We start from the raw sequence: 21,655 nt of genomic DNA on the forward strand, positions 1-21,655 counted from the left end.
GCCCAGTCTCCGAAGGGAGGGGATCATGCTCTGCTTCAGTATGTCACAGTACATGTAGGCATTCATGGTTCCCTCAATGAACTGTAGCTCCCCAGTGCCGGCAGCACTCATGCAGCCCCAGACCATGACACTCCCACCACCATGCTTGACTGTAGGCAAGACACACTTGTCTTTGTACTCCTCACCTGGTTGCCGCCACACACGCTTGACACCATCTGAACCAAATAAGTTTATCTTGGTCTCATCAGACCAGTGGACATGTTTCCAGTATTCCACGTCCTTAGTCTGCTTGTCTTCAGCAAACTGTTTGCGGGCTTTCTTGTGCATCATCTTTAGAAGAGGCGTCTTTCTGGGACGAGAGCCATGCAGACCAATTTGATGCAGTGTGCGGCGTATGGTCTGAGCACTGACAGTCTGCCCCCCCCCCCCCCCCCCCCCCCCCATCTTCTTATAGTCTAGGCCATATTTATGTAGAGCAACAATTCTTTTTTTCAGATCCTCAGAGTTCTTTGCCATGAGGTGCCATGTAGAACTTCCAGTGACCAGTATGAAGGAGTGTGAGAGCGATGACACCAAATTTAACACACCTGCTCCCCATTCACACCTGAGACCTTGTAACACTAACAAGTCACATGACCCCGGGGGAGGGAAAATGGCTAGTTGGGCCCAATTTGGACCTTTTCACTTAGGGGTGTACTCACTTTTGTCGCCAGCGGTTTAGACATTAATGGCTGTGTGAGTTATTTTGAGGGGACAGCAAATTTACACTGTTACACAAGCTGTACACTCACTACTTTACATTGTAGCAAAGTGCCATTTCTTCAGTGTTGTCACATGAAAAGAGATAATCAAAAATGTGTGGGGTGTACTCATTTTTGTGAGATACTGTGTGTCTGTGTGTGTATAATAAATAAATAGTCATGTGGAAAAATAAGTATACCCCATGGAAATTCACTTTTTTGATATTTATTTTTGACAAGTGAACCTTTTGAAACTGTGGATATTAATAAAAGTGATACACTATCAAATGACACAAAATTGACATTTTGTAGTAATTTTCATTATTTAAATGAACAAAGAAAAACAAATCATTCACATGGGGAAAAAGTAAGTACACCCCTACATTGATCACACCTTCAAATCCATACAATGAGAATCAGGCAAGATTGGGTGACAGTGATTATAACCTGCTTAAGGAGCGCAGGTGTTATTTAAACCTCACATCTAGTGTTTGGTGTCATTATGTCAAGATGTAAAACAACTGCCAATTTGACTGCAAGACTACAGTTTGCCAATGAGCATATAGGCAAAGACCGGGCCTTTTTGGAATAATAGACGAATCAAAGATATAGTTGTTTTGGCCACAGTTACAGCAGACATGTTTGGCACTGACAAAAGACAGCTTTTCAGGAGGAGATCCTGAACCTCATACCAACTGTGAAGCAGGTGGTGGAAATGTTATGGCTTGGGGTTGCTTCGCTGCCTGAGGGACTGGACAGCTTGCCTTCATTGATTCAACTATGAATTCTGCATCGTATCACAGAGTTCTTGAAGAGAATGTGAGGCCATCTGTCCAAAAGTTGAAGTTGAACTGAAAGTGGATCTTTCAACAGTATAATGATTCTAAGCACGCTAGCAAATCCATCAAGGAATGGATCAAAAAGAAGAAATGGAGGGTTATGGAATGGCCTAGTCAAAGGCCAGCTTTGAATCCCATTGAAAAGTTGTGGGGGATTTGAAACGGGCAGTGCATGTAAGAAAACCCTCAAATATCTTGCAGCTGAAAGAATATTGCATGGAAGAGTGGTCAAAAATTGCAGCAAGCCTGGTGGACAGTTGTGCAAATTGCCTTCATGAAGTTATTTATGCTAAAGGGGATGATACAAGCTTCGTAGGCCAAGGGTGTACTTAGTCTTTCCACAGACGAACATCACATCTATTGATATTTCTGTTGAATAAATAATTGAAATTTTACCCTGTGACTTTGTTCAAGTAAATCAACTTCATTAACAGGCACTGTTTCAAAGATGATCAAATGTTTGCTTTTCCAAATTTGTCAAAAAAGCCATCAATTTCCATGGGGTGTACTTATTTTTTCACAAGTGTGTGTGAATGAGAGAGAGGTGTGCGTTTTTTTTTTTATTTATTATTTATTTATTTTTTTAAAATGTGTGTATATATATATATATATTACAATACACACACACCCCCATCAACCATAGCAATAAAACCAATAACTGGTGAACTGAATAACATTCTCATTACAATATCACCTGCCAAGGGGTGGGATATATTAGGTATCAAGTGAACAGTCAGTTTTTGAAGTTGATGTGTTGGAAGCAGGAAAAATGGGCAAGCTCCAAAATGGCAGGTCTTTTGGGGTGTTCCTGGTTTGCAGTGGTTAATACCTACTTAAAGTGGTAAAAGGAAGGACAACCTGTGAACCTGCACATGTGGGGGCAAAGGCTAGCCTGTCTGGTCTGATCCAACAGAAGAGCTACTGTAGCACAAACTGCTGAAAAAGTTATTGTCTGTGATAGAAGGATATCAGTACACGCAGTGCACCACAGCCGCAGACTGGTCAGAGTGCCCATGCTGATCCATGTCCACCGCCTAAAGCAATGGGCATTTGAACATCAGAACTGGACCATGGAGCAATGGAAGAAGGTGGCCTTATCTGTTGAATCACGTTTTCTTTTGCATCATGTGGACAGCCGGTTGAATGTGTATTGCTTACCTGTGGAAGAGATGGCACAAGGATGCACTGTGGGAAGAAGGCAAGTTGTGTGATGCTCTGGGCAATGTTCTGCTGGGAAATCTTTGGTCCTGGCATTCATGTTGATGTTAACTTGACAAGTACCATCTGTTTGACCAGTACACCGCTTCATGGCCATGGTATTCCATTATCACAGTGTATTATACACTGCACATATTGTTCAGGAATGGTTTCAGGAACATGAAGAGTTCATGCTGACTTGACCTCTAAATTCCCCAGGTCTCAATCCGATCGAGCATCTGTGAGATGTGCTGCACAAACAAGTCCGATTCTTGGAGGCTCCACCTCACAACTTAAAGGACTTAAAAAGGATCTGCTGATAACGTTTTTATGCCAGATACCACAGCACATCTTCAGAGGTCTAGTCTAGTCCATGCTTTGATGGGTCAGAGCTGTCTTGGTAGCACAAGTGGGACCTAATCAATATTAGGCTGGTGGTTTTAATATTCTGGTTGGTGTGTGTGTTTGTGTGTGTTTGTGTGTGTGTGTGTATTTGTTAAACTGTTTCAGGATATTATTTTGAATTTATGCTTGATTAGAATTTTCATGGTATGGAAATAGCAAAGTCTGCTGTTGGTATTGCAGGGAACCTTTGGTGGAGGCATTTGCATTATGTCTATTTCTGAATGACAGTCTACATCAGCATCTATACAGGCATTTTCTCTCCACGTGGAATTAAACAAAATTAGTGGGTTTTTTTTTTTATTATTTATTTATTTTTTTTTAATAAATGTTAAAGCTTTTGGTTGTGAGGGACATTTGAGTTGTACACATAATGGCCCAGTAGTTTTATTCAGTCTGATGGTACCAAAAACCCCCACTTCTGTTGGTAAAACCCTTTTCTCACCAGAGCAGCTAGTGGCCCCTAAAATTTGAATGAATTAAGAGATCCGTTCCTTTGATATCCAGGAAAGTTAAATATGGAATCGTAGTGAATTTACCTTTTTATGAACATCATTTATAGAGCCGTTATTGCGGAAAACAATGTTATTTGACACACGTTGTAAGTTGTACAGTATGTGCGATAACCACATACTACTAAGCATTTGGAGTCTCTCGCATAACAATCACCTAATAGTGTAAGCAGTTGAATAGTTTATAGCCATTATAGAAACTGTCAAATTCTTCTTTCAGTGTTTTGATAGATAATAGATGGAATAGACAAAAGCATGTTAAAACAGCTGATGTGGCAGAATTTGAGTTTGACTTGGTCTACAGTGCACTTGACTGATTCCTGAAAGTGATGTTATTTATTTTTCTTGTTGTAACTTGTGACACAACTTCACATTCTGTTACCTAACTACCACAGCTTCTTATGTGGGCCTAGCGAACATGGCTAGAGTAATGTTAAACTAAATCTGAGGCCTCTTTGTTGGTGCTAGATTGCCCTATCGCCCTATGAATAACTCCTTGAAAGTAGCTACTACATAGTGTAAGTTTGCGCAGATGGCACAAGTGCTCAATGTCTTGTAGCACAAATTAGCATATTGTAGAACTAAGATTTAAAGTGTCTGTAATTCTATAGTTTTATGGTAGCGGCTCAAGTGGGCCAACATATTGGCACCCATTTAACAATATTTTGAATACCAAAAAAAAAATTGGTATTTAAATATAACGTTGTAAAGTAATCAACTACAAGTAAAATAATTACTTTGTTCTTGATATTTCCACCACCATGAGAGCTGTTCTGTATTTAAGTACCTGCGGTGAATTTTATTCTTCTTGCCCTGGTACTATTTGAGCCAGGACATATGGGAGAAGATGAGAATACTGCCGTCCGTTGATTGATTAACTCAGTTGTCATGGAGTCATCCTGATTTTAATGTCCTTAGCTGGTCATTAAATGTCCTTCCTTCTCTAACAGCAAAGATGTGTGTTAAATGAGTGAGATATGCCTGGTTCTGTGTCAGGTTGTTGTTATTGGTTTATTATTATTATTATTATTATTATTATTATTGAATTTGAAGAAGTAGTTTTATTTTTTTATTTCTTTATTATTCAGTTTATCAAGTCATATCTACCAAGTCACCCAGTAGCCTCCAGAGGGACTGGGAAAGCGGCATGGGCATTCAGTTGGGAAATGAATGGCTGTGGGCTTGTATTTGTTGCTGAGCTGTGGTCACCCGTGTTGTTTGGTGGAGTAAACACAGAGAAATGGTCACTAAACTACATAAGCAGTTGAACATGGCAGTAAGCATGATCAGGACATTACAAAAAGTCTGGAACAGTTGAATGTTTGTCAAGAAGAGGCAAACTTTCAAATTGTTAAACATCACCTCCATAACAAACTATGTAGCTGTTCTCCTGAGTTGAAAATGGGGAGAATAAATGGAGTATGTGTGTAACACTTTCATAATATTTAATCAGTTGTGTGGGGTTTTTTTTTTTTTTTTTTTTTTTTTTTTTTTTTTTTTTTTTTTTTGGGGAAAGTGAAGCGATTTTTAACTTTGTCTTTGTTTATTTAATTTGGGAGTTCTACACTGACTGGCACAATACCGGTGACCTATAGGCGGTCACTCCAGGATTTTGCGAGCGCAGAAATTAACGCAAAATCAAGGAAACTTTGTGATATTCAGAGGAACTTGCAATTTGGGCCAAGACGCGTCCTGCCACAGCCCTCTTCGATTCACGTGCATCAAACAGGGGTATAGCTGAAAGCTCCCATTTACCAACAATTTTGTGCAATTGCAATTTTGCCAATTTCAAGTAGGTTTCTGAAAAAAAGGGGCACCAAAAACTGCAAGTTGTCACTTTTTTTTTTTAAAGCCTCTGCAAAAATCAAGCTTATTTATTTATTTATCTATCTATCTATCTATCTATCTATCTATTTATTTATTTATTTATTTATTTATTTATTTTTAGAGCCGTAACAGTGTGTAAAAAAAAAAAATTAAAAAAAAAGAGCTAAGATCCCCCCCCCCCCCCCCCCCCCCAAAAAAAATACGCATTATCCTGTATGGACTGTCTAGGTGGTTTTGTGACTCCCCATCCAATAAGTCTTCATTTAACTCTTGAGGTTTTGCCGCCATAGTTTGTTTTTGTTTTGTTTTTGCAACATTTTGTTTGTTTGACCATTTACTTCAGTTGAAAGTAAACTTCCAATAAATGTTATCCATTGTTGACCAAAGGTTAATGTCCCTTTTTATCCAAACTACATTGTTTATATACATACAGTACATTCGCAGAAATGTGTGTTTGGGTTAAAGTAAATCGTTCATGATTTTGTGCTCTGCATCTTGCAGCTGATCTTTTAACAAATAGATTCTCCTCTTTTGGCAATTATATGTGGTGGTTTTTTGTTTTTTTTTTGGTTTTTTTTTTCTTTAATTTTTTTTGGAGTTTTAGCTCTGCGTTCTCTCATAAACATCCTGTTTCACAGTCTGGGATAAGTCATCTCAGCATCGAGCACAGCATGCAGGGAGGAGAAACTGGAATTTGAGTTCAGTGGGTTCACTGAGCTGTGATTCACACAAATGACCTGTTTGCATTCACTGAGGAACAAGCAGAACCCTACTGCTACGCGTTGGCCACGTGCAGTTTTATAGGGATTGTATGTAGAAAAATGTGTCTGTAATAGTTTGCGTTCTTAATCACTAATACCTGCTGACATGCATTTACATTTTTGCTCAAACATTGCCATGGTAACCAAATTACTTTGGCCGCTACTGATGTCCTTCAGAGTGTCTGCATACTCTGAAGTTAAATGAATACTTTATGTACATGTCTTAAAATTCAAATTGAAATGATTCCAGCCTTGATTTGAATGCATGTACTGCATTTTGTTCCTCTGTGGTGCCTGAAATGGCTTTTGTAACATGTTATGAGGGAGTATGTTTCCACTCAGATACCTCTTTATGCTTTTCTGACTTCTGCAGGGCGATAAAAGCCTTTCAGGAGGTGCTTTACATTGATCCCAGCTTCTCTAGAGCCAAGGAGATCCACCTGCGGTTGGGGCTGATGTTTAAAGTCAACACAGACTACGACTTGAGCCTAAAGGTTTGTCCAGTTTCCTGTGACCATTCTGCACAATTCAATTTCGAGTCAGATATGCATCCACTGCAGCAGAGTAAGTTTAATTTTTTGATAATTTTAGATATATAATATGTTGGTATTATTCACGTATTAAAATAATATATATGAAATGTGTATAAAAGGGGGTGGGGGGGCATTTTTGGATAAGCAGCTGTGCTGTTGTGGGTTGTTTTTTGTCCTCCCCCCTTCTACTGTGGTCCATTGAGGTTCAGAGCTGGGGTCCTTTAAGCATCTCTCAATCCCTTTTAATACAGTGGTTTGCATGCTGAGTTGCCATCTGGGTCATGTTGCCTAATAAGGGAGGAGAGGAGCCTCTGTGCTTAGGATTTGATGCGCAATATCGACTTTGTGATTTTTGTCCCTTCCTGTTTCCCCCAGCATCTGTTTATTCTCACCAAGCCCCCAAAACACTACAATTAATAAATGGGTTTGCTCACCCTGGTTAAGATGGTGACAGGTTATTACTGTGTGTTTGGGTGTAGTGCATGAGTTGGGGCTTTTATATCTGCAGTCCTCAGTCATCACAGTGAGTATGTGTGTCAGTCAGCCTTTTTGCTCCTTACACTCCAGGGTGCTGTGGGCAGAGTGAGTAAAAAGCGAGTGAGCATTAATAAGTTGCTGGTGCTGCACGTGCAGAATGTCCTCTGCTATCTGTGAGGGTGCTGAAGGCAGCTCTGGCCAGCAGCCAGCCTTCCGATTACACGCCGAATCTGTGTCCCACTTATGGGAACAAAGGAAAGGAACCAACACTGCACATCACACATGCAGCTCATGTGCCAGACAGGGCTTCTTTCTTACCATCCGAGCCCTGGTTTTTTTATTTATTTTTATTTTTTATTTTATTTTATTTTTTGTGGCTAAAAAAGGATGTGTTCAATAATACACATTGGGCAGCATTTCAGTATTTTTATTGGTGTGAAATATTTTCCTGGATGGATTTTCAAAACATTTGATTGTCTTTGCATCAGTCTCCAGTAATGAAATAGATATTGCATCATTTAATATTGCAGAATTGTTACTTTTGATTTATTGAATTAAAGAAGCTTACAGCTTTACAACCTGAGAGCAATACATGTTTCAATGCATAACATGAACCGAGAGAGACGTTGAGAGATGTTCCACAATTAGAAACACATACTGCTGCTCCCCCCCACCCCAAAGGGATTGACTGGTGCACCAGTTCTGCTGCTATACTACCTAGCCCCCCCCAAGCTTTCAGAAAAGAGTACCGGGAGAGCTTACTGCAAGCATATGAAGTGTGTGTGATTTTAAAAAGCCTGGAGGTGTGTGTCTGTGAGTGAGAAAGGGAGCAGCATGTCATCTCTCAGCTGCTGCTCTCTTGAATAGTAATCAGTGTTGGAGGGAGACAGAAGCTGGCAGTCCTGCTGCATTATCTTCTTGCCCGCTGAGTGCCATAGAGCTCACACAGGATGGTCAGCTGGTTGAGGGATATCAAAAAGCAAACTGCATAGCGCTAATGGCTTGATGTGCTCCTGGTGTGTGTATGGGATGGGTAGGTATTCTGTGGAGGGACATTTTTGTTGTCTTTTCATTGCCATTATGTGGAATGTGTGTCTTAACTGTAATGGTTGATCGGAATTGACAGGACGGAGGCAAATGGTAAGTGGTTTTCTCCCTCTTTCTTTTTAATTTTTTTTTTTTATCTCCTAAATGTTGTTTCACTACCTTATTTTCATAGTTCTGTCATTTTATTTATGTTTATTATTAAATAGGAACCTGATTTATTATTTTTTTTATCGTGTCAGTATGGCTTATGAAAGCTATTATTGGTAAGCCTCAGTAGACAGATGTTATGTCTCTCCTATTTCTGTGTACTGCAACATATTGTAATTCATGGCTGTGTTTCTTCAGTTGCTATGCTTGCAGACAGGTAGCCTGTTATTTAATTAAGCTTAATTGTTTAATGGAACAAATTGTGGGCCATTATTTTCCTTACATATTTCTTTACTTCACTTACTTTGTAAATGATATTTTATTCTTGTCCAATTTCTGGTGCAGTTTCATATTTTGGGTTCAGTGGCCTTTATACAATTTTAGCAATTGAAGTGGATTCAAGACAACTGTTGCAGCCAACAGTTGTTTGAGCACACATAAACATTTGTGTGTTTAATTGATGGTATCATCTGATGCCTTTGCTCATCCCATAGTAGGTTTATGTATTTTTGAGAACGCATATGTAAATAGGTGTTACGAAGTCTAGTGTAGTCCCCTATTTGCTATTGGTTTGTTAGTTTCCTTACAAATTGTGTATAATGATTGTGTATTTATCATCTTCACTAAATATTATACACTTGTAATCAGCTTGAGGTTGAAACTAAGACACCAGAGTTCACCGTTGTCTGAACGTGATGCTCTATTTAAGACCTTCTGAGTAGTGCAAGAGTTTATCTTCTCTAAAAATCCTCTCTGTAAAACAAGCCCCTGTATGTGAATTAACATGAGCTTTAGTCACACTTCTTCTCTCTCTCCTTGCAGCATTTCCAGCTGGCTTTGATTGACTCCACACCCTGCACTTTGTCTAAAGCTGAAAGTAAGTGCCATTAAGCAACAAAGCAATTCTTTATGCATATAAACCAGTTGTATTGAGTATCTGGACGTGTAAATCGACAGAATTACAGTGGTCCCTTCATCCGTTCCTCTTGAGGAGAACTGAAAAGAGACTAGGCAGCTTGGGCAGGTTGGATACAAATGGATATTTCTGTAATTTATTTTTCCTCCTCATTGCCATTTCCACACTCCCTAAGACTCCAGTTGCCAAGGAAACTGCCTTAAAGGATTCAGCCTTGTGCAACTCTCCACACCGGCAGTAATGAGGGACTACGAGTGCACGTAGAGCACCTTAACCTTCTCCCTCTGCCTCCATATGCATCCAGTGTACCAGTCACTCTTTCTTTATCTTTTGGGGTGGATAAATAGCACTCTTGCTAATGACAGTTTCTTCTCTGCTGTTTTTGCTATATTTCTTTAGTGATTGTGTTTTTTTTTTTCTCTTTTCCCTTTTATGCAGTTCACTTCCACATTGCTCATTTATATGAAATTCAGGTGAGTGCTGTTTTTGTATTTTGCACCGTTTTATTTTATTTTCTGTTTATTTTTAAATCTATGATTTGGTTCATGTATTTGTTAGAGCTAACTTAAGTGGCATTCATTTCAGCAGCCCGTTTTATTGAAGTCTTCTCTTTAGGGCTGAAACTAACTAATATTTCATAATCGATTAATCGGCTGATTATTTTTTTTCTGATTTAATTGGATTGAGAAAAACAAACTTTCAATACCGCCATTTATTTAAAATAAAATCCACAAATTGAGTGTTACAAATATAAACTTCAGACCAGAGCTGCAACAGCTAATTGCTAATAATCGATTATGGAAATCGTTGCCAATGAATCTCTTTATCGATTAGTTGGTCTGCATGCGGCATGGGGTACGTTTACTCACTACGTTTCTTCTGTTCCGGAAAAACACATCACGGAGTAAATATTAAAATTGTCCCAAATAACGTACTATATACTTACACTATGCATGTGTACTCTGCCATACTATTTATTTATTTATTTATTTATTTAATTTTTTAAATCATTATTATTATTCTTGTGAGTTTTATTTTCAGTAAAGAAAAAATGGTACTGGAAGTTTATGCCCCTCAATTAATTTAAGTAATCGATTATGAAAATCGTTAGTTGCATCCCTACTTCAGGCTAAAATTTTACATTAACGCAATCTACATATACACACACTCGATCTGAGGCGTGTTTCCAGAACAGAAGTAATGTAGTGCGTAAATGTATCCCGTGCCATGAAGAGACAAACTAATCGATAATCAGATTCGTAGACCATGATTTTCATAAACAGTTATTATCGATTTTATCAGTTAGTTGTTGCAGCTCGACTTCTCTTATTTCTGACATCAGTCCTTAAAGTGACGAGTGTTGGTTTTTATTGCAAATAAGAGTATTAGCTATTTGGCTCAGTAGACCTGGTGCACTACTTCAAAACCTACATTGGTGATTCAAATTTAGCTGTGTTTTATTTGAGTTTTTTGGACTTGTACGTTATACATAGCCACTTTTGGCAAGAGAGAAAGTCAAGCTTCTTTCAGTGACACTTCAACCAACACTGAACCAAAGACATGACATAAGAGAAATTTGATCTTGGAAGATATTTTAAGTGGCGTCATTTGCAGGACTTATCTGTCCTGCAGTCTGTCCTCCCACCCATCAAAGGTATATGCTTGAGAATTGAATAGCTCTAAAATGCATAAAAATGAATCCAAGCTGTATATTTTACAAAATATAATAACTTTTATATGGCTCTTATCAATTAAGGAGACAAAATTTCTCTCCTTTCAAAACTATTCAGTGCGTTGTTCAGTGTAGCCTTTGCCTGAGTTACCTGCGTGAACTCACTATTCTGTTCAGTGCTTTAGTTTTTTGGGGATGTATAAAATTGATAGTGTTGGTAGTGCTCTGTTGCTACCGCCTTGCAAAATGCTTGCAGTGCAAACATTATAAGTGACTGTTGGACTGCTTTTGTTTTCCAATTTCAAATATTTCCACACTGCAGACATCTTAACTGCATAGTCTGGCCACAAATTGTGCTCTGTGACAGCTGTCTAAAACAAATGATCTGGTTTAGATTGGTGCTCAATGAAGCCGATACCTAGCAGTTTAAAAAAACGCCTTAATCGGCCCCGATACCGATCTTTGAGGTCGGATGGGGACATCCCTAAATCTTAAACAGCTTCCAGTGCTACTTTCTGTCTCTAGCTATCTACTCTGTGCACTTTGTGCTTTGGATTGATTTGCTGTTCTCATCCCATCAGTTTAATCAGAGTGCACAAACTGTTTGGAATAAAGATATTTTTAGTAGAGAGGGCACTAAATCTCCAACCTCTTTAGATATAGGTAGAGAGAACCTTGTGATTTGATGAGGGATTTCTAGTTCTTAACTTTCAGTTGTGGTAAATCGAAATTGCTGTTCCTAGCAGGTCTGCGATAAGTGTTTTTCATATACTTCTATACTAGTGCCTATTTGGTCCTGAGTTCCTCTGTTTATTTTTAAATACATTTAGTACCTTGTACACAGACAACCTCACACAGGGAGGGGGTTGTCCATATAACTCTGCGAGGTGTGATTTGCTACTTCAAATTTTTTTTTCTTTTTTTTTCTTTTTTTTTTCTTTTTTTAAATGTGCGTGTGGGCTGGGTCTTAAGCACTTAGTCTGGCTTTGTGGAGTCTTTGGCTCAGTCTCAAGGTCACCAAGAAAAACAAACATTCTGAGTGGTCTTTGCATATTTCCTGTGTGTGCATGCATTAATGTGCTCCTGACCCAGTGACTTGTTGAGTCTAGTCTGCCCTGTCCGTTCCTAGACTGACCCTCCCCCAGTGTCTGTCAGTCATGTCGTGCATGCCATCACTCTGTCTGGCCTGACTTGTTAAGTCCTTTCCTCCTAGCCAGCACTCTCATTGTCGTCAGTCTGTGGAGCCCTTTTGTGTCCACCCTTATGGGCCATAAAAGCGCTGACCCTTCTGTCTGCTAAACGTCCTGTCCTCACTCTCTCTGCAGAAGAAGTACCGTGCAGCAAAAGAAGCATATGAAAGTCTGTTACTGACCGAGAATCTCCCAGTACAGGTGAAGGCAACCACTCTTCAACAACTGGGTAAGTTTTGTGCTTGTCAATTTTGCTTTTCTGTAGTGTGCTGTGCAGCCTGTAAGTGTAATTGTAGTATACTTTGTTTAATCAATATTGAATGTGTTTTCACCTTTGAGGGACTGAAAACTGTGGTTTGATTTCTGGCTTAAATCTGTAATGCCAGAATTCAATATCTAACCTAATGGCTCTTAATTACACCAGAATGAACTATAATCTTTATCAGAAAGAGCGTTCACTCTCTTATACATAAAAGACTCACCCCTAGTGAGATTTATGAGCTCCAATTGCAGATGGAATTCTATTTTGTCTGATGCAATAGCACACCAGTATAGTACTTCACCTTAGTTTAGTTGCACAACTGACCACACAAAACATCCAACCCACCTGGTGGGTCTTTTCACCCACCCCCCTCAAGGTCCTTTTAAATCTCCTGCCAGTGTAGAATTTACCCTAGAAGGATGTCAAGGGGGGGCTGAGAGACACTGTCATAAAGCCATTTCCACACTGACCTGCAATTGTCGGTACTCGTGCGGTTGCTGTGGTGACGGGCATAGGCGCTTGGCACAGATGTTCAAAACTCGGCTGGGATCAGAGGCTGGAAGAGGCTTTGTCTAACCGTCCTTAACAGCTTCTGGCTGTGGTGGTATCTGTTGTAGCTGCTTGCGGTAGTGAAAGAACCTCCTCTTTCCCTTTAGTAACTTTTCTGTTACCTCCCTATGGACAGATGAACAAGAGGACAAACAACTTTTTGTTTGTTTGGTGTTGTGTCTCTGTGTGTGTGTGACCAGAAGTTTTCTTAAGTGGGCTTTCTCATGGGTTCATGGATACAGCACAGGCATTGTTGGGTTCTTGTAGGTCATGTTATTGTAGAGTGTGATAACTGGTTTGATTGATGATTTCCAATGCTCCGACAGGCTGGATGCATCACACAGTAGAACAGCTAGGAGATAAAGCTAACAAAGACAGCTATGCTATTCAGTGTCTGCAGAAGTCTCTGGAAACAGATCCTGACTCTGGACAATCTTGGTACTTCCTGGGCAGGTACTAAACCCCTCCTCTTCTCACACACACACACACACACACACACACACACACACACACACACACACACACACACACACACACACACACCTTGGTTTGGCAATTATTATTGTATTTGTTATTCACTGATATCAATATACTTATTATACAGATTCACACAGATATTTTATTGACTTTATAGACTGTCAGATCCATAGTGTGCTGTGTATCTTGTAGCTGACGTAATATAGTTGGGTAATGCTAGTTGTAATACGATAACTCACAGGATTGAATCATTCTTGAAAATATAACAACATAGAACTGTTGTATTTATGTTCAGTACCTTCACAGTAACTGTGAGCGCAAACCTCAGTTGGGTGATCATGCTGAATTTCTTTTCCCTTCTCACAGGTGCTACTCCAGTATTGGAAAGGTCCAGGATGCATTTATTTCATACAGGCAATCCATTGATAAGTCAGAGGCTAGTGCTGATACTTGGTGCTCAATAGGGTAAGCACTGTGAAGGCATGATATGTGGAAATGCAATATTACTTTTTTGTGTAATTGAGCTGTCTGGAAGTCGGATTTGACCGTGAATTTCAACAGGAAAGTAACAACCCATGATATAGTTTTTTAATGCTGCTGTAAGGCATATATATTTGTGTGTGTGTGTGTGTTTTTTGCTTGTATACAATTTGGCATCAAAAAAAAATCTCTCTCTCTCTCTCAATCAACTGGTTATTTATAAGCTTGCATTTTTAGAACATCTTGAGATATTTACTATGTAAGCTCCTGTTGACTGCAATACCTATGCCCTTCATTGGGATTCCAGTTTTCTTAGTACCTTCCCACCTCCGTTTTCATGCCTGATCTCTTGTTCTCCCTTATGATTGTCTTCCCTTCTTACTGTTGGTCTTGTCCCCAGTGTGTTGTATCAGCAGCAGAACCAGCCGATGGATGCACTTCAGGCCTACATATGCGCAGTACAGCTGGATCACAGCCATGCAGCTGCCTGGATGGACCTGGGAACCCTCTATGAGTCTTGCAACCAGCCTCAAGATGCCATCAAATGCTACCTTAACGCCACCTGCAGCAAGTCCTGCTCTAACGTTACTGCCCTCACTGCCCGTATAAAATGCTTACAGGTACTAATCAATGTGTTAGACTATACTGATGTTTAATGTTAAACATTTTATGGGTCCTATTTGACATACAGATCATGTTTAGTGTTTTCTGTTCTAAACCGTGCATTGTGTATGTGTGCATACTTTTTTTTTTTTTTTTTTTTTTTTTTTTTTTTTTTTTAAATACCCGAGCTGTTTCCAAGCCTTTGCCATTACCATCTTTACTTTCCAACATACTTCCATTACATGACCTGGAATGTTTGATTTTAAAATATGTAGATTCATGTATGGAGCGCTTTTTTTCCTCTCTCTCTCTTTTTAAAAATAATCAACCACTTATAAATCCAACTGTGATTTTTACACATCTTTTCTAGGCTCAGTTGTGTAATCTACAACAAAGTAGTCTACAGAGTAAAAGTAAAATGCTCCCTAGTATTGAGGAGGCATGGAGCCTACCAATTCCAGCAGAGCTTACCTCCAGACAGGGAGCCCTGAACACAGCACAGCAGGTGAGAACAGCTCAGCTAGACGGGCCTGTAGACATCCACCCCACTTCCCACACCCTTTTCTGAGGATTCTAGAAGGTTCATGTATTTAGTACGATATTAATGCTAAACAAATATGCATTTCTCTAAGAGCTTTAGATATATCCTTTTGATAATGTTTTAATATATACTAATACTTATATCACATTTTGAACACCTTCAGTGTTTGCACATAAACATTACAATTTCACTTGAAAAGTTTTTATGAGTACTATGATATTTTCAAATCGTATTGGGCGAACATTGTGTAATAATTATTTATAACACAGCTCAGACAGAAGTGCTAGCAGCAAGTCAATTCACAGGTTTATATTAATGAACTCCTTGTAAATACGTATTCATTTCGGTAGTATCTGCTCGTTCTGTGGGACTTGTATCTTGAATGTTCCACATAATCTAAACTAATAATAAACAGATTATATCATTTGTTATTTAGCAAAGGGGAAAAAAAGATCATTGATATTTGTGAAGTTCTCTGTAAGGAGGTGTTTCTTTAACACGTGGAAGAAGTCTCCAGTGTTAGCAGTTTATAAAGGTCAGGAAGTTTTCCTCCATGGGAGAGAGTTGTGGACAGAAGGTTTTGTGGTTATTGGTTTCTCAAGAAAGTGACAAGGAATGAACGTCTATAGCTGATAAACATAAATGATAACGTGAACTAAGATATGTTCCATGGCATTAAACGAGACTATAAACGGTTCAATTGGATTACGTTCGAGTCTTTCTTTTTTTATTTTATTTTATTAATTTTTTTATTAAAAATGGCTGCAGATTGCAAACAATTCGGGACATGCTGCTTCACGCCATGTTTTATTCTTTACACTAATTTGTAATCCATGGTTCAATCTTTGATGATTTAACAATTTAATTTTATTTGACTGTTGACTTCATCAGCACAACAGCTCACTCAATCACTCATATCATTCATCATTACTGTTCATGGGATCCACATGAACAGAAAATAATGACCAATGCACTAGATCAGTTGGAGGTCTGTGGTGAATGCAGAATTTGTGAATGTCGAGGGACAATTATTAGGAGACTGGTGTAAACAAACTCCCTGTTCTTATTAACTTTTTTCCTTGAGCAGCTGTTTGACATTGAAGTGTTCGGTATCAATGTTTCCTGGAAAATTGTGTTAATATGCTTGGATTTCATTGGTCATGTCACTGTTCCATTATTCCTACCTAGAAAAAAAAAATTGATGCAAGGCTTGGAAAATTTATGAAAAGGAAACCTTGGGATTAAAATCTTGCTTTTTGTTTTAACCCCCAGTGGCTTCCAAAATTAAGCTAGTCCTTTTGTAAATGGTTTAGAGAGACTATGTAGACACATTCCAGTAAACTCCTTTGCTGTATGAACGCCTCCAAGCTGCTGTCTTGTACTTTTTACCCATAGCAAGCAGGAAAATCTCATCAGCGTGGTGAAGGTCAGTCCCAGCTCCCAGCACAGACACTGCCTCCACACATGCTCTCTAAGTCAGTTGACCAGTCGAGTCCTAGCAAGCGGAAGAGGACTACTAGTCCATCCAAGGTACAGAAGAACATCATATGTAGTTTAGCATTGTTCAAAACTTTATATATAGCCTTAACAGCATGTTTTCCCTCATTCAACAAATGCACAGAGTTCAGGTGACATCTGCACCAACAATCCAGTCCAACAGCAAGTTCCAAACTGGTACCTAACTCCCCAGAAGATTCAGGTTGGTAGAATGAACTTTTGCTGTTATATTGTGTCCCGTCCCGTCCCCCCCCCCCCCCCCGGAACTGTATAATGTACACATTAGCAGAATTTGACAAGCTCCTTCCTTTGTACTCTCAGCTCCTGGAACAGTTGCGGGCTAACAGGGCAAACCTGAAGCCAATGCAGCTTCAAATGTTAGACCATTTGGAAAAACAATTCATTCTTATGCAGCAGCATCAGCAGGTGTGTATGCTGTTACAAACAAATAAATGTCTGCATTGTCTAATTCTGCATATCCTGTTTTTGTTTAATCTTTATTCATTTCTGGACTATAGTATTGTAAACATTTAAAGACTTTTTCATCTTCTTTGAACAGATGAGATTGAATGCTGCTGGTGAAATACGGCCCACCTTATCCAATGGCCCTTGTCCAAAAAGTGACCCATCACTGCCTGATTCAAAATCGCTCCCATCACCGCGCCATACACCAGTTGCGCTCTCCAACGTCCCAAACACCACTCAGCCCTCATTTCGGACACCCTGCACCCTTCAGCCAATGGCCAATGGACCTATTCCTGCGAGCCCCTCCCCCTGCAGTACTGCTGGAGCCCTGGCTAACACGGAGAAAAACTCTGTGGGCAATAATCACTTACCAGGGCCAGGGAGCAATGGAAATGTGCCTTACCTGCAGCAAAACGCACTACCTCGTAACTGTGCAACCCCTACCAGCAGCAGCAGCACAATGAATGATCAGTTGTGGAAAAGCCAACATGTCAGTTCCACTCAGGTAAAAGAACCCACTCACATTATTCTGTAAGTGGTCTGGCAAAGTTTGTATTTTTTTTTTTTTCTCCTAATGGCAGGAATATTACCTTGTCAGTTATCACACAAAGCTACTGGGATGGTTCTTTTATTTATAACTACTTTTTCTTTTTCTTGTGCTTTTGACAGGGGCTTAACAAAAGTCCGGGTTCGCATTTAGCAGGTCCCAATGGTGAGCGGCCACTTTCTTCCACAGGGACGTCTCCACCTTCCTGCACTAGCGTTCCAAATGAGTGTGGATATTCTGCACAGGAGGCTCTCAATCCCCTTCCCTCTCCCCCGGTCCCTCACTCCTCTACCTCAGGTGGACAGCAAGGCCCTGCTCCGACCAAAGAGAGCATGCCTTCCTCAAATGGGCATTTGGCGGGAATGCCCAACAGCACTGCCACTGCAGGACGGCCTAATCACGTCCATCAGGGCCTGGCAGGTGCTGCTGTGCCCGAACTCTGCTCACCAGCTCAACTCAGTCCAGACAATCTTCCGCTCTCAGCCTTGCTTATGGGAAAAGCCAATAGTAATGATGTTAGTAAAGACAGTGGGGTAGTTGCTCTTGGCACAACAGTTAACAGCATTCACCTACAAATGAGCTCTAAGACGCAGGAGAATTCTGTGGCTTCATCACCCTGCTCGGCCATGTCTACAGCCACACCTTCGCCCAAATCCACGGAGCACAACAGTGCTGGCAGCCTTAACAGTCCCAGGCTCAATGGGAAAGGCTTGGAGGACTCACAAAGCCCAATGAAGGTTGATTCTCCTTTAGTCTGCTCTAAAGCTCCAACACCTTCGCTTGTTCCGTGGGCATCCGTCTCCATCTACCCAAGCTCCAGGGAGGTGCTTAAAGCCTGCAGGTGGGCACCAACAACAGTCATGAAATGACTGTGAAAATGTTCAAGCTTGTTGCTCCTTGGACCAGGCAGAGTATAAAATTGCCCGGTCGGAGGAGCTTATGTTACTACTTATTGTAAGTTTCACAGTAGCAGGACATGTTTGTCCATAGAGGGTATATGAAGTGAAGAAGGCATTCAACTGCAAGAGACTCAAACACATTATATAATTTAGGGATTCAACTAAGGATATTTAGATAATCGATAAATTAATATGGATTATTTTATAAATATAGTGAATTATAAAAAAATATTTATCATTATCAACCAATACTACAGAAATCATAACTAGGCTTAATTAAATAGCACATCACTGACTACAATATTGTTAAAGTGCTAAAGGTGAAGTGTGTGCGAGTGTGTGCGAGTGTGTGCGAGTGTGTGCGAGTGTGTGCGAGTGTGTGCGAGTGTGTGCGAGTGTGTGCGAGTGTGTGACACGTGAAACGCATCTGAAAAAATATGTACACCCCATGGAGGATCTTTTATTTTTTCTAAATACACATTTGGACAAGCAAACATTTGATCCTCTTTGAAACAGTGCCTATTAATAAAGTCGATACACTCCGTCAAATGACACACAAAATTAACATTTTGTAGTAATTTACACAATTTAACTTAACAAAAAATGTCAGTCACATGGAAAAAGTAAGTACGCCTTCAAATCAAAAAAATTGGAGAAACCTGCATAGGAAGAGTTCTATAAGACCTTTTAAAATAAATAAATAAATAAATAAAAGGCTGTGGATGCTCATGAGTCTGGCAAGGGATTTCCAAATTATTTGAAATACACCATTCCACTGTAAGGAAAATCCTCAACAATTGCGCAGATTTCAAATGACAGCAAATTCAGCCCAAGAACTAACCGTCTGATGCAAAAAGAAGTCTTCAGGAAGTTCAAATCTTACAACTGTTGGTGTCGGAGTGCATGCTTCTTCAATCAGAAAGAGATTGCACAAATTTGACCTGCATGGGAGGCATGCCAGGAAAAAGCCTTGGCTGTCTTTTTTTTTTTTTTAAAAAATAAAAAAATTTGTGTAAGACTACAGTTTTCCAATGAGCATTTAGGCAAAGACCAGGCCTTTTGGAATAATGTGCTCTGGACAGACGAATCAAAGATCGAGTTCTTTGGCCACAGTTACAGCAGACATGTTTGGCGCTGACCAAAGACAGCTTTTCAAGAGAAGCACCTCACACCAACTGTGAAGCAGGAGGTGGAAATGTTATGGTTTCCTAATTTTCATTCTTTTGTTCAAGTAGATCAACTTTATTAATAGCACAGTTTGAAAGAAAATCAAATGTTTGCTTGCCCAAATATGTCAATAAAGCCAGCAGTTTCTATGGGGTGTACTTATTTTTTGAATATAAAGATGTAATTCTTTTGTAAGACCTGATAATTTACTGCTATTTTGTGTAAGTAGTGAATTAGAAGTGTTTAAATTGGAAAGGTGTTTTTCTCACCTTCTTCAGGCACCTTGGGAAAAATGGTGTATCCACGAGTAGCATTTTATTGGACAGATGTCCCCCTCCAAGGGTTCCTCCTTCACCCTTCCCTCCACTACCAAAGGACAAACTCAACCCCCCTACCCCTAGTATTTATGTGAGTATATCATGTTCTTTTTGCTTCGTTGTTGACATGTTGGTAATGATTTATGCAATTTTTGTCTTGGCTCACGTCTTTGACATAAGCCAGGACAATTTGGTCCTGTGAGAAATTATGGTTTAAGAAGACGTGTCTTAAGGTTTTAGAAGACACAATCAAGCAATCAATCAAACAAAATGCCAGCACATACAGTTGCAATGAAAATTACTCCCCCATTGCAAATGAGGTTTGTCAGAATTTACAGACTTTCAGCAGTTTGCAATGAACAAATCAAACGAAAGCAATTGAAATAGTTCAAATAGTTTTGTCTTCTCAGAAATCTGGTTGCAGCTGTTGATGGCTTCCTTTTTTTTTTTGCCCCGTCCAGGTATTTCATGTATTTCTTCCCGTAGCCAGTTCAGGTATTTCATGTGTTCCAGCTCAAGCACAACTGGTACAACCAATGAAGCCTTTGATTAGTTGCATCAGGTGTGCTTGAGACAACACTTGTTTTACATATTTGTGCTGTTGTGAGGGATTTTATTCAGGGGGTTGAATAATTTTGAGAATGGAGAAGTCATTATAAGTTGCATTTTCAGTTGAATTTGGGGAAACCACTTGAAGCATTCATTGTGTTGAACTATTTCAACTGCTTTTGTTTGATTTGTTTATTGCAAACAGCTGAAAGGCTGTAAATTCTGACAATAAACCTGATTTGTGTAAGGTATCATTTAAGTTTAGCGGACATTTAGATAGTTGGTGAATATAAATTCAACAAAGTACAATAATTAAATATTAGAACTTTTTAATTGAATGTAATTTAACAGTTTTATTAATTTAACACAAGTTTTTGTTTCACTATATCTAAGTAACTGCATCCAGTTGAAAAACATCCTGATACAGGCTTCAAGAGATGATATTGTCACAAAAAATGACATTTTAATACAGTTATTTTGTAATAGTAAATTGAGCCACCGCAATGTCAATATGTTGTGTTGTAAGAAAATTAGATCAGAATTTATAATATTATATGTGCAATTTTCTCTTATTATTTACGTTATTGTAATAATTTCATAAATGTGCAGTGCCCTCCACTAATATTGGCACCCTTGGTAAATATGAGCGAAGAAAGCTGTGAAAAATTGTCTTTATTGTTTAACCTTTTGATCTTTTGTTTAAGGGATTCACAAAAATACTCTGCTCTTATGGATATCAAACAATTGCAAACAAAACACAGGTTTATTTAAAAAAAAAAAAAAAAAAAAAAAAGTTGTTAAATATAAGTGTGCAACAATTATTGGCACCCTTTTAGTCAATACATGGTGCTACCTCCCTTTGCCAAGATAACAGCTCTGAGTCTTCTCCTATAATGCCTGAGGAGGTTGGAGAATACATGGCAAGGGTTCGGAGACCATTAATTCATACACAATCTCTCCTGATCCTTCAAATTTTGAGGTCCATGCTGGTGGACCCTCCTCTTACATATTACTTTTATGGCATTTGGCAGACGCCCTTATC

At 39.3% G+C, this 21,655-nt stretch overlaps 1 protein-coding gene across 2 annotated transcripts in view; it reads left to right on the forward strand.

Annotated features, from left to right (window-relative positions):
* kdm6a (lysine (K)-specific demethylase 6A) overlaps positions 1 to 21,655 on the forward strand; it is a 47,501-nt gene that overhangs the window by 13,961 nt on the left and 11,885 nt on the right. Inside the window, exons 6-19 of one of the 2 annotated variants that reach the window (XM_017470107.2) lie at positions 6,652 to 6,772; positions 9,305 to 9,359; positions 9,837 to 9,871; positions 12,396 to 12,489; positions 13,398 to 13,524; positions 13,915 to 14,013; positions 14,429 to 14,648; positions 15,002 to 15,136; positions 16,568 to 16,702; positions 16,794 to 16,871; positions 16,991 to 17,095; positions 17,229 to 17,639; positions 17,804 to 18,522; positions 20,026 to 20,155. In XM_017470107.2, the coding sequence (XP_017325596.1) occupies positions 6,652 to 6,772; positions 9,305 to 9,359; positions 9,837 to 9,871; positions 12,396 to 12,489; positions 13,398 to 13,524; positions 13,915 to 14,013; positions 14,429 to 14,648; positions 15,002 to 15,136; positions 16,568 to 16,702; positions 16,794 to 16,871; positions 16,991 to 17,095; positions 17,229 to 17,639; positions 17,804 to 18,522; positions 20,026 to 20,155 (2,464 nt within the window). The remainder of the gene's footprint in view (positions 1 to 6,651; positions 6,773 to 9,304; positions 9,360 to 9,836; positions 9,872 to 12,395; positions 12,490 to 13,397; positions 13,525 to 13,914; positions 14,014 to 14,428; positions 14,649 to 15,001; positions 15,137 to 16,567; positions 16,703 to 16,793; positions 16,872 to 16,990; positions 17,096 to 17,228; positions 17,640 to 17,803; positions 18,523 to 20,025; positions 20,156 to 21,655) is intronic. The other variant, XM_017470108.2, reaches the window with a different exon arrangement.

Source organism: Ictalurus punctatus, chromosome 6 (genome assembly GCF_001660625.3).
Source record: "Ictalurus punctatus breed USDA103 chromosome 6, Coco_2.0, whole genome shotgun sequence".
Lineage (NCBI taxonomy): Eukaryota > Metazoa > Chordata > Actinopteri > Siluriformes > Ictaluridae > Ictalurus > Ictalurus punctatus.